Genomic DNA, 20,253 nt, shown 5'->3' with positions numbered 1-20,253 from the left:
TACCATATGTATTCCCCACTGAAAAGAATACTTATGGAGGGAAATAATTATACCTAGTCAGTGGACTTCTTAAAAATACAAGAGATTGTGACAGGCAGGTTAGTTATGTATAGTAAATAAATAATGAATTATTGTCTAATTTTTACTATTCCCATTATTATTGCTCATAAAAAGGACGATAATAAATTAATTAAACTATTTTGCTGAGATATGTGTTTAATAATATCAAAAAGTTTAAATTGATTTTATACGTGTTAAGCGCTCATCAGAACTCGACTTACTTTTGGCTAGAAAACATAATAAAGTAGATAAAACACACATTTTGATTTAAAAAAATTAAGTGTTTGCTTCTAGCAAAATGGCACTCAATGCAGCCTCTATAATACATCTGGTGACCCGCTTGCCTAGATTGAATATAACCACTCTAAAAGTAGTTACTTAGTTCCTACCCAATTTAATCAACTTCTGCATCATAATATTATATTAAAATAGTAGTTCTTTGAACAGTGGACACCGCGTAATGCTGATTTTTCTGATTTGACAGCTCGTAACGCTTAAAAGTAAAAAGGTAATATCCAACACGTGATTGATCGGCTACCATCTTGACAGGATTGACCAACAAAGAAAGTTAGAGACATACTGAATTCAAAGCACTCTAGTTAAAACAAAACATCGCTATTCTCATTCAATATATTGCGATGCACAGCCCTGGTCGCTTGGTTCCTCGTAGTCCTTTCAACATTAGTAACATTTACAGGGTTGCACACTACAATAAATATTATTCTCCTGCTAAATTTAAGTTTTGCAGGAAAAAAATAGTAAAATTACTTTTTTTTAGTAAATAGCATTACCGACATTAGTTTTGGATCCCTATTACGTATGATACTGTCATTTCTGAATGTATATTTTTTGTTTCAATATCTCCCTGGTAAGGGTAAGCCATTAAGAAACGAGACGTTTTTTTTATATTAAAACACAAATAACTTTGTTTACATCACTTTAATATATATAACCTCTACATGTTTTTTATATTAATTTATAATTGGTTTTTTATTTAGTTATAAAAACTCAGTTAATATACAAAGAGGTACAACAATTACAGAAATCTACTCAAACATAGAATACATTATCTTTCATGTTTCTAAATAAAGATTAAAATATAAAATAAACAAAAATACAAAATTATATCAAGAACAGTACAGAAAAGTTAGAGATTCAAATGGAGACGCAAGTAAATCATAATATAATCAGTGCAAGATATGTTTTAAGCAATAAATAACATTTTTCTGAATGCATATAAATTATCGAAGAAAATGTCTACTTCAGCACACTCTTATCTTATTATATAGTCGACAAATTTGGGTAAGATTGGTTAGAGGGCTAAAATAGGCGATATTATTTTTGAATGAATTCAGGTGAAACATGCTATGGAGTCTCAGACAATGGGATTTGGGAACATTTATTTCAATATTGCTAAGACATAAAACAATAATGTATCAAGATGGACATAAATTATTTTGTGTAAACATATTAGATTAGTCAGTTGCCTTCTAATTTTAATTGTTTTAATTTTAACCATTTCATTTTAAGTGTTTGTTTTTAAATGGCTTTAGCTATAAAATTTGAATAATCAACTCCCCAACCAAACCTCCTCATGGCATAATTCCTAAGTTTAGGTCAGTTGAGAAATTTTTAGCCATCATAATACGGGCATTTATCTATTTTCTGGATCTATTTTTAAATAAATACACAAATAACACAGATTTGTGATGGAAATTGCAAAATAATTTCATGTACACGTAAATTATTTAAAAGAGACTCTTGCTTGCCTAGAGATGTTTTTACAATAATACATTTTTTTCAATTTTCGACATAGTTGCGTTCTCTTGGGCCGGCTAGTTGTCAATTTAAAAGATTTTTTTTGGTTCTACTGAGGATTGAACGTTCCCTCCCAGGGACTGGAGTCAAACTCGCCAACAACTTCGCCAAATCCCAATTGGGTGGGACTGACATTTGTTTTGTATATTACCTTCTGTAATGTATTCAAATTTCAGAGAAATGCGTATATGTCCGCGTGTATACGCGTGATTGCCATTGATAGAATGTATTGTTACTGACAACGAGGCCCCCTGCCGAGTTTCAGCTTGATCATACGTCGGAAAGTGTGTTAATTCCCACTTCTAAGATTTGCATTAATTCATTGACGAAAATAAAATGGGTGTATTTAAAAGTTACTGACTCAAATCCACACTAATTCTTGAGATTCATAAAAAACCCATCAAATTTGGAAACATTAAAAAATCCTTTTCCAATAATTTCGGTTGAGTTAATTAACACGAAATGTTAAAATATTTTAAGTGCAACTTTTCATTTCTTACAACGTCTCTGGACAGTCCGAACCTTAGTATGTTATAAGTTATAAGATAATAAGAATCCTGATAATGGCAAATTACTTTATTGTACACAAGATAAGGATAAAATATTAAAAAAATAAACTCAGATATTCTTTTGAGACCCTCTCAATTAGAGATTCTTTGTAATTCTCAGAACTTATTGTCCAATATGTAAGTGACTTTAATTTGGGTATGACTGTGTATTCTTTGATGTCGTAGAACTCTTGGTTGAATAAATTTCATTGATTGTTGATAAAAAAATAATATATTTTTTTAATGCACTGTCAATTGACACCCTCTATTTGAACTTTAACAAATCTGGTTATTCTTTGAGAGAGAAACTAATTTATGCTAAATTTATTAATTATCGCTTCATATTCCTATTTATGGTACGATATCATAAAAAACTGGATTGCAAATTTTCTTACAAAAATTTAATGCTAAAAGCACATAAAAAAGTATTAAAAAATAAAAATAAATTATGCTATTTATTTACCGGTTCTCCACACTAAGACAAAATCTAAAACTAACTAACTTTTAAATTTATTTTTGGAATAACTTAATAAGTAAAACCTCAAAATTTTAAATTTAATTATTGAAGACAATATTAGGGATTCCTAAACGAAAATTTGAAACAGAAAAATCAGAAAAAGATACGGTCACATCTAGGACTCTTGCCTTACTGGGGCACCACTCTCCCGGCAAGGCAAAGGTTTTGGGTTCATGTCCTAGATGTGACAGAATCTTTTTCTGATCTTTCTGTTTCAAATTTTAGTTTAGTAATCGCTATGACTAATTTATTTCTAATTCATCCTTGTTTATATCAAACTATTTATAGTAAATAAAATTGCGTCTGAAATTAACTAAAAATTAAACTAAATTGAACTTCCTATATGATAAAATATTTAATTAAACTTGTTTAGTAAAAATAATAATTTATTCTGCGCAAAAATTGTAAACCGAAATTTATTTTTTTGATTCAATAAAAAAATGATACTTACATCGATTGACCTTCTTCACGAATGCACTTTTTAAATTGATTGCCACAAATTCTTAAAGGGTGAGTTGTGACGCCATGAAATTTGCTAAGATTTCTTTTCTTTTGTCAACTTGTAGGTCAATTCTATTTTCTGCAAAAAATTTAATTTCTTTGAAGAGTTTTGCAATACTTATAGACTTTTCAATAATTTGTCCAGTTTAACTAGAAAAAATGATCTTAAAACTTTGTCGAAGCCGGGTAACGATGTTAATTATAATTAATAACATGAAACGTTAATGTTAATTATAATTAATAACATGAACGCCCGAAAGCAGATCAGCATACAACAAATCGGCAAAGGAATGCAAGAGAATCATTAATAGGTCAAAATTCGAACACGACCTGCAGATCAGCAAAAAGCTGGCTGCCTTCCCGCATGGCAGCAGAGCATTCTGGTCCCTTGCGGGCTCAATAGGTTGGAATTTTTGCAAACCCAGTTTGCCACCTCTTACCAGACCTGACGGCTCACTAGCAAACACCGCCACCGAAAAGGCTAACTTATTAGGGAAAATGTTTGCGGAAAACTCGACCCTCGATGACGGAGGTGCTGTTCCGCCGTCGGTTCCTCACTGCGGCTTCTATATGAAAAAGCTGAGGATCCGGCATCGGGATGTACTCCACGTTATACGGGGGCTCGGCTCGATGTTAACAAAGCTAGTGGACCTGATGGAATACCTGCCCTGGTATTGCAGAGGTGTGCTGCGGAAATAGTTCCAGTTTTGACAAAGCTCTTCAAAATGTCCCTGAAGTGTGGCACTGTGCCCTCTGGTTGGAAAAAAGCGGTCATTCACCCTATTCCCAAGAAAGTGACCGCTCCAACCCGGCCAACTACCGCCCCATAGCGATCACATCAGTTTTGTCCAAAGTGATGGAACGTGTGATCAACGACAAACTGCTCACATACCTCGAGAAGAACAAAATTATCAACGACCGTCAATACGGATTCCGGCGGAACTGCTCGTGCGGTGATCTTCTCGCGTATGTGTCGCATGTTTGGGGGCGGTGCCTGGAACGTCACGGTGAGACCCAAACGGTCGCACTAGACATATCCAAGGCCTTTGACCGCGTCTGGCACCGAGGACTTGTCAACAAATTGCCTTCTTACGGACTTCCCGCATCCCTGTGTACGTAGATTGCTGACTTTTTAAGGGATAGGTCGATTCAGGCAGTTGCTGACGGTTTCACCTCATCCTCACACTCTATAAATGCTGGCGTCCCACAGGGATCGGTTCTGTCTCCGACTTTGTTTTTGTTGCACATCAATGACCTTTTGACATGTGCACCGATTCATTGTTACGCGGATGAAAGTACAGTTCATGACAGCTTTTTGTTTGACAAGCCCCCTAAGGGCACACAAACTCCAACGGCTCGGAGGGCTTTGAAGCAGAGAATGGACGGTTATCTCGAGAGTATTTCCTCCTGGGGTAAAAATAATCTCGTCGAATTTAATGTTTCAAAGACCCAATCCTGTCTGATTACGTCTAAAAGGGATCTAAATGATCATCTAGTCTCCTTCAACGGAAGCAATCTTCCGAACAGGCCTTCCATTGATATGCTTGGTGTAACTATAAGTGACCAGCTCAGGTATGGGGGTTCCATCGAAGCCAGAGTAAAGCTGGCCTCTCAGAAGCTGGGCGTACTGTACAGGGCCCGCAGATACTTTAATAGTACACAACTGCTGACCCTGTACAAATCACAAGTGCGCCCTACTGTCGAATTTGGCAGCCATCTCTGGTCCGGATCCCCTAAATACCTGAAAAAAACCCTTGACTCTGTGCAAAAACGGGCGGTCCGTTTGATAGATTCCCCAATCTTAACAAACGGACTGCAATCTTTAGAGCACAGGCGTCGGGTAGGTATGCTGTCCTTATTCTATCGGTATTACAATGGAAGATGCTCTGAGGAACTAGCGTCATTGATCCCTTCCGCACCGGTGCGTAGTCGGGATACACGCCAAACGCGCGCCCAACATTTGTACACGGTTGACATTTGTCACATGAGAACGGGTCGCTTCTACGATTCGTTCTTGAGTTCAACAGCTCGGCTGTGGAACGAACTGCCGGCCTCTGTGTTTCCTCCCTCCTACAACATGGGACTCTTCAAGACCCATGTTCACTCCTTCCTCTCCACAAAAAGACCCTCCACACAGCATCCCCAAAGATGACATAGGCCCTGAGGGAAATTATTTTCTTCAGGGCCTCCTGTGTGGAGTTAATATAAAAAAAAAAAAATAAAAAAAAAAAAAAAAATGAAAAAGTTAACAGAATGAAATTTTATATTTTGGCAATTGTTAGTGTGTTTTTTGGGCGTCTCCGACTTCTTTCACCGTTCAAATCACTCTCTAAACACTCCTGTCACAAATAAGAACAAACTTCGAAACATTCACCGATATCCTTCAACCACTTTTCGAGTTTTACGAGCACAAACATACACAGGTTGAATTTAAGAGTAACTGAGGTGTACGCGGCTTTGCTCGGGATTCTGAATAATTTGGAATAACTTTCGAGTTTAAATTCTATGATAAAACCTCGATTTTTTTTACTTTCTATGAATATAATATGCATGTATTATATATGTAAACCTTCCAAAAAAAAATCTCTAAATGATAGTGAAAATTCTATCGAAATCCGTTGCGTATTTTAGAAAAACTAAGCGCACAAACAGACACGGATAGCTACTTTATTTTATACTATTTAGCGATAAAGATTTAAAAACATGATAATGCAATACGACTCGAATGAACTTATATTTATTAATTCTTGATGTTTAAATTTTTTAAATGTCGAAAAGTATGTGACCTTACGTGGGTACTCGTTTTAACGTCACATTGTACATGGTTAGTGTGTGAATTAAAAATTAGGTCAAGTATTTTTGGTAAGTACGTAAGTTTTTTTAAAGTGAGTTTTTGTAAGTATGTTAAAATATTACAAGAAAAAATTTATAAAGCAGTAAACATAACATAAGCCTTAATCTTTGTTAGATTTGAACACTGTATTTATATTTTTCCTTCCCTTGTCCATAATCCATATCTTAGTGCTTCTTTTGAAGTCGGTTTTTTTTTTGGTTTTTGTTTTAAAAGGGAGAATATTAAATAATTTCACAGAGAAATATTGATTTTTCTTAGTCCAAAAATCGTTGTAGTTGTACGTAGGTTGGTGGAATGTATGTTGTTATGAGGATTTTGTGATTCGCTCTATTCGGAGAGAAATGGATTTTTGCCCTCACGATAAATTAAAAGCCCTTATTAATAAAACATCAATTAAAAAATATTTCATCGATTTGCCTTGATTATTACAATTTTCATGAACACGTATTCCAACATTATGATATTTATTCGTAAAATTTACCAAGAAACCTTTTTTCATTCGCAAGGCCTGCAATTATGTATTTAACAGGAATTACCAATAATTTGAAGAGATCCTTAATAAGTTAAACCGGTTGTTCCGAAACCGCGCTTATTAAAAATAAGTATATTGTGGTTCAAACAAGGTTACAATGTTCAATTTATTTATAATGAAAAACTACAAAGTAACATTCAAAAGTAGATTCTTAATAAATTAGTTAGTTCTTAATAAATTAGGTCGTACAAAATGCTTGGTTTCGTGCTACGTGTAAGTAAAATATTCAGTAATCCGCGTACAAATGTAATGTTATATTTCGCATTAGTCAGAAGTACACTGGAATATGCATCGCCTATTTAGAATCCACAAACTTTACATAGATAGTATAGAACGTATCCAACAATTTTATAAAATATATTACATACAAATTCAACAATAACTTTGAGTGTACATTTGAAACTTTGCAGCGAAGACGAGCAGTAGCTGACTCAATATTTATACACAGAATTTCAATAACATTGACTGTACCGAACTTCTGTCCCTTATTAACTTTAACTTACCTTTGAGGCATACATGACTTAGATTGCTATTCCACACGCTTAATTATAAAACAAATGCAGCATCTAATTCGCCAATTAACCGAGCTCTTCATACTCTAAATAATATTTGTCTTAACTCTAACATTGACATTTTTCGGATTCACTGCCTAAATTCACACGTAGCATCATGTCAATAATTTAAACTATTCAATGCGCATACATGCAGACACACACACACACAGACACACATACACACCCTAACACACACACACAAACACTCACACATGGCATTAAAAACACAGTACGTAGGAGTTTTGATAAGGACTCTAAGTATCAAAAAATCTCAACTCTACTAGTCGTGTCGATCTAATGAAATATTCAAAATGAGTTCTCACTTGCCCACATCTGTTATAATCATAGTTGTATTCTTTCAAATTTCTCTTCTGACAATACCTACCTACGAGTTGCGTAAAAGTCGGCATTCAGTGGTGGCACTAAGACCCCGTTATTAACCGCAGCCGCAGCCCGCACGCGGAGTGCAGACTCTCTTCTTTGGGCAGAATGCGTAGGTACGTAGGAAGGTATAATTCTCGACATATTCAATTTTACTATTTCTTGCTTCTGTTGGTCAGGGGTCGGAAACAAGCAAAAAATAAAATTATTTTATTATTTCAATGAATTACAAGTTTTTGAATACATTAATGAATCTTGTAAGTGGAAACTATCCCACTCCCGACATCCTTTCGAGTTGAAACTCTTCAGATAGACTTGTTGTCAGTGACAATGCATTCTATTTTTGTTGGCACTCACGCACACACATGAGCTTATGCACGCATTTTTCTGAAATTGTATGAGATTATTTTAAAAAAAATCAGCAGTTAATAAACGAAATAAATGTCGGTACTATCCACTTAGGATTTGGCTTAGGTGTTAGCGGTGTTGATTCCAGCTCTTTATGAGCAAGTCCATGAGAGCAAGGTTCAATCCTCAAGTCAAATAATTTTTTTTAAAATTTCTTTGAATTTGGCTACAAAGCCGGTCTAACAGATGGCGCAAATGTATGTATCTATTATAGTAAAAAAAACTTTTTATGATTTTTTTTTTAATAATGGGTCTAAGGGTCTATGGCGGCCTGTGTGGTTGAGTGGTAACGATCCATGATTACGAACTCTGAGGTCGCTAGTTCAAATCCCGGCGTGCGCAAGTAAATTTTATTTGATTAATTTGTGTTATTTCATTATTTATACATTTTAAATAATACAAAGTACCTAAATTTGCGGCATGTACTAGTGATAGGTACTCTCAGTGTCACTCTGGTGAAAGACCATCATTCAGAATCGAAACGTTGCTTTGAATAGCTTAAATCGTATTTAGTAACCAGATCTGAATATTCAGGTACTTCCCCACCTTCCTCTTCCTCGTCCCTTTCCCATCTTCACTACCTTTACCCTCACAATATGCCAGATATCCCAAATATGGATTCCATAGTCTTACTGTCTCAAACTCTTGTGCGATATGTTCAAAAGAAGTTGTTTCACCGAACTTTAGCTTGAGAAATTTCAAAGTAAATATTTGGGAAAGTTCTATTTGTTTTGTTATTATTCCACTATGGGCCAGTAGTTTCACAGAACTTGAAATTTGATGAACTGTTCAAGTTCTGTGAAGAAACAACTGGCCCTGGTTGAATTGTTTTAAATTTTCATCATATTTGCCTCATCAAATAATATATATATTTTTTTAATTTTATTTATTTGGGAAAATCAACAGATTATTTACAAATATAAGAATAAACTAAATAATAAAGATAAAATCCAATAACAGATTTTCACTTAAAATTATAATATGAATAAATATGATGACTATGTGAAACATTCTTACCTAAGTTTAACGAACTTACATTTAATTGTTTTTTAAGAGTTATGAAACTTCAGACTAACAGATTTTCTTGTCTATGGTTAACATTTGGATGGGTGGAAGTGAGTTTTGTTTCTCAATAACTGGTAGGTTATTTTATTTGATAAATAGGAAAACTAAAACCAGTATTCCAAACGAGCTATATGTGGCTCGCAAGTCGCGATTTCCCGACCCCTGACATGTGCAACACAAAGCCAGTGGTCGAAGAACAATAGAGGATATAATAATGCTATATATGTTAATAGATGATATTATATTATGCTTACTTAGCAAACAGCTTTTTCAATGCTAAACTTGCGAGGGTCGTTACGCTTGGTTCAAATTGTTTAATTAATAATATTAGAAAAGAATATTGATTCTAAAGGACATTTATTATTTGCATCACAAACATATTATCAATTAATTTCCTACAAAGTATCCTGAAATATTATCGTGTGCATCTAGGTATTTTGTTTTCATATGACTCGTGTTAAATTGTATTCTATCGAAGCGTCTTGTATATATGTGTCTTACAACCAATTAGGTGTTTTGTTTTCCAGCATCTTGTAACCCAAGTCATTTGTATTCATGTGCCTTATTTCTTGTACCCAAGTGTATTGTATCTTATATAATCCAAGTGTTTGATTCTTGAAACCAAGTAAGTGTCTTGCAATTGTATCCAAATGCCTTGTGTCTTGTATCCAATTATCATCTATATTTTATATATGTGCCTTGTTTCTTGTATCTAAGTATCTTATATTATCCAAGTGTTTTGTTTCTTGCGCCCAAGTGCCTTGTGTCTATGTATATCCAAGGGCCTTGTTCCTTGTATCTAAGTGCCTTGTGTCTTATATCTAGGAGTCTTGTATCTTCTACACAAGCGCCGTGCTTCTTATACCCAAGTATCTTGTATCTTTTACTCAAGTGACCAAGACACTTTTATCCAAGTGCTTTATTTATGGTCTCCATGTGTCTTGTGTCTTTTATTAAAGTACCTTGTTTATTATATCCAAGCGCCATGTTTCTTATATCTAAGTGGCTTGTTTCTTGTACCTAAGTGCCCTGTTCTTTGTATTCAGGTGCCCTGTATCTTCTAACCAAGTGCCTTGTATTCTGTGTACAATATAAACATAGTCAATTAATGTTTTACAAAATGATTACAAACGTCCATACATCATGTGGTAAATCCTCCTCAGTACATTCAAAACACGAAACACACCTTAGTTATGAACGTCCCAGTTTTAGACACAGCTTTATAAATCAATAACCAGTATTTAATGTAAGCAAAAAGGGCCCACTTACGATGTTTCCTCTTGCGGCAGGCGGCAGGGCGACTAGAAAATTTCATTAACTTCCGATTTTAATTATTAGGTACAGGCACCAGAATATTTTCTTAAATAGTTTGTAATATCTAGGTGTTTAGACTCGGAGGCCCAACATAGAAGGTATAATTGGAACATTTATTTTGATTTTTTAATTTGACACCATAAAAGCGCGTCTGAAGCCCGTGGCACTAATCTTACTAGCACGTGTAAATAGAACTAGACTGGACGCCGCCGATGTCGTTAAAAATAAATTCTTTTATTAGTTAAGATTGAGAACATAATACGAAAAAAAAATATTTGCATATATTGCATGCTCCTTTAACCTAACCTAACCTAACCCAACCTGTCTCTTGAACAATTGACGAAAAGGTGAAATTTGCTGTTCATATACGAGTATACCACTCGAGAGAGTACATTTATCATATTGTTTAATTAATATCACATTCCCCAAAATATTGATATGAAAACAACCGAATTGTTTACTGCGGTTTAAAGTCAATGAATCCATCTAGATTTCGTCGTTTATTCCATATTTTTAGGTTCTATAAATATGACACATTTAAAAAAAATTAATCACTCAAAACGTTTTTTCAAACATGGCATAGTTTGCCAAGAATCACTCCAGTGGCTAAGAGAAGATGTTACCATTCTTAACAATTGAAGAAAATTCAAGAAAATACCTATTTACGGAAAAAATAAAGAAACTCTTACGTTTCTCCTAGGCAATTATAACAATTCAATAATAAATTTCTCTCGAAAGAATACCACTTTTCTATTAATAAAGAAAACTAATATTCTTCTGGACTGCTAAAAAATAATATGTGACCAATCTTCCGAAATTGTAGGAACTAATTCTACATTCTCAACAATTCACTGATTTAAAAAAGTAGGGCCAGAACTTTTGGTACACCGTGCAAAAGAAATCTTTCGGTTATAACACTAACGGCTAAAACCTACGTTACGTTGTTGTGATGCAACGATTTCGTCTACGTGAAAACCTTTCAATGTTGAGATACAAATCATTGCGTAATTAAAGAGAGTATTGCCCTTTTACTTCCTCTTTCTCTATGACTGTTAACTATTGACCCAAAATGACATTTTTTGTATCAGATATCAAGTTTCAATTCAGTGCCCTAGTGGATGTTCGATGAAAGTGAAGCTATTGGTGTACAATAAAATTCCGAAACCAACTGTGATTTGTGGAAATCACTATCTGCGACCTCAAACTACACGAATCATCTATCTAAAATCCAAAAGGGTATTATAAATACCATCACAAAAGATCCTATAAGGACGCCACAAAATAAATCTTTTACAGTTCCAAATATTCAAAATATATATGCTAAATATTTTTACATTATATACAATTAAATAATTGTTTTTGGAAAAAGTAACTATATTTTCCTTTCGAGTAAGCTATAGAATTCACTTCCAATAACAACAAAAAAAAACAGACAAGGCAAAGGATTTCAAAAACATAATCTGGCTTAAAAAATCAAAGAAGAAGAATTACACAACAATTTGGAAAAAAAAGTCAAATGATCTGAAACTAATATTATTTAAATTAATCCTAGTCCGCCTAAGCAAAGGCCCTGGTGAGGATTGAAGAGGACAAAGAAAACATGATTTATTTAAATAATACAATTATTTATTAATAATTTATTTAATTTAATTGTTTATTCAATAATTTATTTATATTCAACAGCTAGGAAACAAATACTCCAATGTTGTTGATATATTTAGTACCTACATCAATTTCATTATATAAGCATATCTTATTGAAGTTTTTTTCATCAAGTAGGGGAATATTTTGATAAAGCTATTTAAATTGAACGTATTGCAGTATTTTGCACGTTAACATTATTTTGTCGGCTGAAAGAAAAAAACTTATTTTGGATTTTTTATATTTATATTTTGTACCTACATACTGTGTGGATAAAATTCAATTTTTTTATATATATATATATATGTGTTTTAAACAGTAATTTCCTGCACTATTTGCGAGTATAATTTCTTAAATATTGTTATATATGTATGTAAAAGTCTTAATAGGCGTAAAATAAATAAATAATACACGGAGAAAAATGTCTAATATTGAAGAATCTCTTCAAATTATTCGTAATCCGGTTAAAAACGTGATTCCATGCCCTTAACGAACGAATTTATGGGTCTCCCAATAAACTTTTAGTAAAATACAAATCCATTATTACGATGTCAGAACACGTGTTCATAAAAATTCTAATATTTTCGCGTTTCGGCATTGTATATTAACAAGGCACATGCAGGTGCAATAATATATCGGAACACGTGTTCTTGCACCTGTATTTGCTTTCATAATATACAGAGACGAAATGGAAAGATGTAATGATTTTATGAATACGTTTTCATAAAAAATCGTAAATATTATCTAATGGTATTACTATCAATTGCCTGCAGTTCCGTTGTTAACAGGAATACGACTAATTTGAAGAGATTTTTAATAAATTAGCAGTATTCAATATTAGCCATTTTTCTGGCGACATCAACTTTACTTCAAATCGGTATTTATAGATCACATTTCTAGGGGTTACCTGTTCGGTGTCTTTACGGTACGATTACTTTATATTATGATCAAAGAAGTAGAACGCACTAAATGTATACTTATTTAAATATCATTTTGAATTTCACTTGTGTTTTCTGTAATGAAATTAACTGAAACTCGCCAAATAGACTCGTTGTTGATGACAATTAGTACTATAAATATTAGGTGAAAATCACGTGCACACACGCGGACTTATACGCGTTTCCCTGAAATCGGATGTTATTACAACAGTTAACATACGAAATAAATGTCGGTCCTAACCGTCCGGCATTGTCGGTGTCGACTCTGGGAAGACTAGGAAGGTTCATTCCACAGTCTACTTTTTTTTAAAGACATTTTAAAATAGATCTATAGTAGAAATAAAAAAAAAACATTGTTTTTTACGAATTGATTTTTTTCTTATTTTACACTATGTTTTGTGGTTCGAAAATCAGACAAGTGATATTTAAATTTAACATTCAGAAACTCTGTTTCACAGTAGAAATACAAAGTTAAATTAAGTGGCGATATACAATGTAAAAGAGACATAGTACGAAATTTTGATTGGCTGTCTCGATCTAACAGTCAAAAGATAGCGACATTGATTTCCATTCATCTCTACATGGAAAGCATTTGCGTTTGAATGGTTTGAAGATTCACTCAGATAACCATGGTGGGACTATTATCCGCGCTTGTGCGGAGATGGTCTGGTGCATGCTGCTCCGTGGTGCCTTAACTGATCACCCATTTTGAGACGGGGTTACCGGTGAGTCGGGGTAGCACTATCACGTCGGCTGCAGAATTGCGTCAGGCTGCAGATTATGTCGGGCTGCAGATTCACGTCGGGCTGTTCAGATCACGTCGGGGTCACCACTTTGGGGATCAATGGTGAGGCACGAAATGAAAGAAAGTTGTGAAGGTCACATGTGTTTATTGGTGAGTCAGTTGCCGTGACGAGGAGATGATGTAGGACAAATGTTGAATACTCCGGTTGCTGCGATGTTGTGGTGGTCGAGCGCGGGTCAGTGAGTCGACGCCGGGCGCTGGTGACCGGGACTCGACGACTGTCATGCACTGGCGATCTGTGGAATCAATACTCCAGTGCTGACGGAAGGCCGAAGGTGCGGCGGACCTTGTAGGCGGTTGAGCGGGAACGATGTAGACCAGTGAGGATGCTGCGTGTCCTCGTGGTGGTCATGATAGCGTGGAAGAAGCGCTGGTCAGAGACACTGGAACCAGGGCGCTTGTAATCCGAGTAGCGCTGGCCAGGGACGTGGCCAAGGCGCTATGGTGGTGTCCCGATGGAGTCCATGATGGTACGGGCGAAGCCGTGAATATTGTCCTTTGCGCTAGTAAGAGTAGCGCGGGTTAACACTCATTGATCCTTGTAGACTGACGGCGGAATGATGACTGACTGACTGACTCGCTGCGTCGGGCTTATTTATACTACACGGCCGATGGCGACAGTAGGTAGTAAATTGCAATTAAATCGAGACCACTCGCTCGGACTGTGTGTTTCGGGAACCTTCGGCATTGCGGCGATTATTCATAGGCCGTAGACTCGAACCTTCTGGCGAGTTCTCGTAGTATCCCAGACGGACTGCATTATTATTGTCGTCAATAGACAGGTAGGTACTTGAAGTACGTAGGTTGCTCTGTTTACGATGCTAATTAGAATGCAGGTACATAATTCGGGAGTAGGTACTAATTAGGTCGAGTGGTTTATTATTAATTAGTTAATATAGATTTTTCTCGACGCTACATGTGTATTATCTATTTGGTGATTACGATATTCAACGATTAGCAGTTTATACAGGGTGTTAAGGGACGTACTTTACTTTAACCAGTGATTCCTGACATTATTTGGAGTGAAAAATATGTTTTCCTGTTTAATTTTGTAATCCGGAGACTTTTTTGATGTTATTTTTTTAAAGCCAAGCAAAAAAAAACATCTTCCATGTGTCATTTAGTCACTAGTCACTTATTCTAGTAACTGATCTACACCTCAACCCGATCTTGACTGACCTACTGTAAAACGTCAAATAAGTCACCGGATTTACAAATTTCAGTTGCATTTTTTACTTCAAATAATGTCAGGAATCACCAGTTAAAATTAGTCAAGTATGTCCCTTAGCATCCTGTATATTATCAATCCAACATTATTCGTTGCATCTTATTGAAAATCAATGTATCTGATGTAATATTTAAACAATATTAAATTTATTATACAATGGCAATAAATTGATATTAACTATATAATTAGTTATTAAAATGTCTAAATATTAATTTACAAATTGAAAAATTATTTTAAAATAATTAAATTTTTAATTTAGTACAGGGTTTTCCAATAAGAGTTGTTATTTTGATATTCAATCGTAAAAGATCAATGGTTTCGTTGCTTGTGTGGCACGCAGCGCCGTCTTCTTGAAAGTAAACGTTGTCCAGATCAATACCATCTACTTCCGGCCATAAAAAAACATTAATCATCTCTCGATAGTGCAATCCATTCACCGTAACTGTTGCTCCAGCCTCATTTTCGAAAAATTAAGGTCCAATGACTCCGCTGGACCATAAACCGCACCAAACAGTCACACGTTGAGAATAGAGAGGCTTTTCAACAATAACTCTTGGGTTTTCCAAGCCCCAGATGCGACAATTTTGCTAATGAATTTTAATGATTTCAATGCGTTGTTGAAGCGTGTATCGTTCCATTTTTATTAATGGCGTAGTTTCTACTTGTCAAATGTCAAAAAACGACAGCTTCAAAAGTAACATCTACCGAAATAGCGGGCTATTCAAAATAACACCTCTTATTGGAAAACCCAGTATTTACGAAAAAAGAATAAAAGAAGTAAATTTACAAAATTTGTCACATGTAATTTAAAAACCAGGATATGCTGTTTTTCTGTTCATTTATGGGATTTTCCTTTGTACTCTCTGAATAAGTATTATGTTTATTCATTTTTTAAAAGCTTGATAAATCAGTGACTTAATAAATGAAATATTTGCATTTATTCTCCAAGGAAAAGGATGGCATTTTCCTTATTGCACAATGCTAGGAGAAAAAAAACTAAAGAATATGAATAGTACGATATTTTTTTTATTTCTGCTTTTTAAGCAACATCGAGTCTTCGTTCCACGGCGGTCATATTTTTTGTAAATTCCTCACAAAAGTACAGAGTCTGAAGCCAGTAAGACTATCGCATCTTCAATCACCTCATCCGAGCTTTACATTGGTTATATTGCATAAGGTATATTATTGAATAAGAAGATAATACTAAGAAATCTAAACGAAACAGAACAAGACAACGGTCACAACTAGGAATGGAACCCATGATCTCTTTTCTTACCAAGAAAGCGTCTGAAATATTACATTTAATAACTAGGTCCCATGGTAACATGGTCGAGTGGTTACGACGATGTCCCAGCAAGACATGAGATCCTAGGTTCAATTCCTAGTTGTGACCGTTAACTTTTTTTTTATTTTCTGTATTTTGTTTGGTTTCATGTTTCATTTAGATATTGTTGGTATTATCTTCTTATTACTTGTATTGCTTTCTTCGTATTATCTTCTTCATAACACACAAAACCAATATAAACACACATCACTCACAAACACACAAGATTATTTATTTATTTATTACACCCCCTAGTGGGCTTTTCTTAAAAAAAATACAAGCATTTTGTATCAGAGTAAACACTTAAAAATTATATTTTAAATGTATTATTTTCTCTTTAAATTTATTATGTAGATTATATTTTCATATTATAAAATGAAGGCCTCAGCACGGGCAAGCCACCCAGTGAGGCCAACATTACTGGAAAACTTTGAAATGTAAAAAATATTGTACCAAATAAAAAAAAAAAATAAAAAATAATATGACTTTGGTTAATGGTAGGTCATTCCAAGAAAACGTATCTGGTAGAGTTAAAATTTATTGAACCCTAACAAAAATACTAATATGCATATTATTTATTTATTTACAGATACCGAAGTGCATTTTATGCACAAAATCAGCTCAAGAACGTGGAACTCCATCAAGGTTATCTGATGTAATGTGGTAATCAATATATTATAATCATTGAAGAACGGTTATCATAGAGTTAGAGTTCAAGAATTAAGATGAAACACGAGGCTAGACTGTATAAATATTGATTCTGTTAAATCAGAAGATAAATCTAGTTTTTACTTGAACCGCTACTAACATATTTATACTCTAAATCAAATAAGAAATGATTTGAACTTAAAATATTAACGAAAATTAATATTGAGGATAAAAATACAATGCCAGATTTAGAAAGTCGTAAAGATGAGATGTTAATCGTAGAAGAAAAGAATTTAAAAAAGATGGAAGATGGTAAAGTTGTTGGTGGACTGAAAAAGTATTTCGCCAATGGAAAAAAAGAAAAAAACAAAAGGGAAGCTAAAATAGATACATATAAAGCTAAATACAATAGTGCCGGTAATTTAAACGAGACTGTTAAGAGTCCTACTAAAGAGAATACAGATATGGATGAATTCTATGATGATCATGAATCTATTAACAAATCTCCATCAAAATTCAATGGTGATTTTGTTGAATGCGAAAAGATCGATAGCATTTCTTCTTCTGATTGTGAGTCGAATGAAAACGAGAGTGAAATGAGTCTTTTGGGAGACTCCTCAACAAAAGATCTCGTTGATAATACCAAGAGTTTTTGCAACTCACAAAAGGATGTAACAGAAGTGGGAATCAATCAAATGTCAAAGAGTTTTCAGTATTTGGATAAGCGACCATCTTTGGCAGATTCAGCGAAGTATACTTTTTTGGAGAGGCTGGTGGATGGGGAGAATTCAAATGTGTCAGAGGAAATCCCCTTGAACGATGGTCCTCATGAAAAGAAGATTACAATCAGGGTGAAGAAGGTGGTAAACAGTGGTCAGGTGTTGTCCAATGGAGCAGCAGATGCAGAGGATCTGGATGGCAAGAGGGTGAAGCGATGCTGTGGATGTTGTGGTAAGTCAATTTTTTTAAAGTATATTTATTTAATATCAACGGTATATACCATAGTAGTATACTAGCTGACGTCAAACCAGCGTTACTCGGGGTTACAAATGGTTTGAAAAAAAGTTTTGAGGTTATGAATTCTAGTGTACTTAAAGGATTCATCTTAGGGCCCGTTCCCACTTCCGTTTTCAAATCGGAGGCGTGTCCCGTTTTAAAAACGGATGGCCAATGGCCCTGTTCACACTACCGTTTTAAAAACGGACCATACTCTGAAAAAAAATAATTGTCGATTCAACAAAAACATGTTATTTGCTCATTCTTCAGTAATGGTGCGCAATGAACGACGATGAAGCTCTTGTTGTCATGTTGTACTTATTAAAAAGAAGGAAAAAAGTGAAAAGAAAATTTTGGGTACACCCAATCATAGCCGAATGATTTTCTGTAGGAATTTTCCAAGTGTTAATTGGTGAGTTGAGAAGTGATGAACTTAAAGTTCTTTAATTATTTTAGAATAATAATGATTGGATTATTTATATAGCGCCGTTTTCACCATGAAAAATCACCTCAAGGGCGCTTAATGGCTTAAGAGAATGTCTATCACTTCCTTTAACCATCTACTGGAATGAGTTTCAGAGAACTTAACATATCAAAATACAAAATTGAGAGAGTGCATTTGTCCTGAAGAAAGGCTATCGATATTTTAAAGTAAGAAAACAATAACAACTCAAATATTTTTTATTAAAATAATAAGCTCTTCCGTGCATCTCATTAAAGCTTTAAAATTTAAAAAAAGTAAATTAAAAAAATAAAAATAAAAATTTTGATGTACAAAAGTTGTGTACACCAAGTGTTTTGTTTTTATTTGGTTAAAGATAAAATATTACCATACTCTTTCTTCGACCAGTGGTATTAAATTTTCGGGATTTATTTCCTTATCCATTATTGTAGTTTTGATTTATTTACTTAACAAAATAACCAAATACAAGCACGCAGCGTGCCTGCTTCCTTGCGACAGGGAGCGGGCGGGGAGGGGTCGGGGTTTGGCGGGGACTCTGCCGGAACGACTAGACGACAAGTGTGAACAGCTCCATACAACACTATGAGCGAGCGTGTTCCGACACGATTTGAAAACGGACGCGCTGCGTAGGCGAGCCATCCGACAAAAAATGTCGGATCCGTTTTCAAATCGTGTCGGACAAGTGTGAACAGCTCCATACATCCACTACAGCCACTAGGGCATCCGTTTTTAAAACGGGACCCGCCTCCGATTTGAAAACGGAAGTGGGAACGGGCCCTTAAGGTTGAAATAATTTTATTGTAAAGAATTGAGAATGCAAATTTTTTTAATATTTCTTTCACTTCATAGTGCCATGTCTTCCTCGGGCGTTCTCGACTTTTTCTACCACTCACTTCCATGTCATACATTCATCTTGCACCACTTACTTCGTTCCTCTACATTAAAGTACTTGATTTATTGGGCGTCTCCGACTTTTCATTCACTATTGTGTACCATATTGTAACTGTAAAGATACTACATTGTATCAATTTTAATTCGAAAATTTATAACATTTCAGGGCAAAGATAATGCGTTAAGTTTTCCTCGGGCGTCCCCGATTTTTTCTACCATTCAAACCACTCTCTAAGCAGAAGGGCACTAATAAGAAGAAATTTGATAATTTTCTGGAAAATCGGTGCTGTAGTCTATAGGACACACACATTCGGACATAGCTTTTATCCATATAGATTATTATGACTTCTGGATAAACACCTTCAGATGTTTGTATAATGATTTGAAGCATTCGAAAAAATGTTAAAATATGTTGCGTAGTTCTTTTCATCTAAAGAAAAGCGAAGTCTGTTTTGTTATTCTATGGGACTAAGAGATTATGATTCATCTTTTAAAAAAACTCAACTGCTTTTGTGTAATTGTGTTATTGACGGAAAATTATACACAAATTCACTGACAAAACGATAATCTTCAAACTAACAAAGTCTTTGAGGCGATATTTTTTGCATTATGAAAAAATGTACGTTTACTGTTATGTATTATGAAAGCATGACCGTGATTATTTTACACCTCGCTCTGCCTTATAAAAAATATAAATATAAACATTGGATAATATAGATAAACACGTGTCAATAATTATTGAAAAAACAAATTCACAAATATCTCGC

The 20,253-nt window shown here is 34.5% G+C and overlaps 1 protein-coding gene across 1 annotated transcript in view; it reads left to right on the top strand.

Annotated features, from left to right (window-relative positions):
* Window positions 1–20,253, top strand: part of LOC149410528 (scavenger receptor class B member 1-like) — a 100,983-nt gene that overhangs the window by 27,074 nt on the left and 53,656 nt on the right. The window contains exon 2 of the mRNA XM_089647848.1: window positions 17,078–18,087. Coding sequence (XP_089503974.1) covers window positions 17,376–18,087 — 712 coding nt within the window. The 5' untranslated portion in view covers window positions 17,078–17,375. The remainder of the gene's footprint in view (window positions 1–17,077; window positions 18,088–20,253) is intronic.

Source organism: Hesperophylax consimilis, chromosome 27, assembly GCF_061612785.1.
Source record: "Hesperophylax consimilis isolate HC1 chromosome 27, BYU_Hcon_1.0, whole genome shotgun sequence".
Taxonomy (NCBI): Eukaryota; Metazoa; Arthropoda; class Insecta; order Trichoptera; family Limnephilidae; genus Hesperophylax; species Hesperophylax consimilis.
Note: the sequence above shows the minus strand (reverse complement) of the source record. Positions and strands in the feature narration are given on the sequence as shown.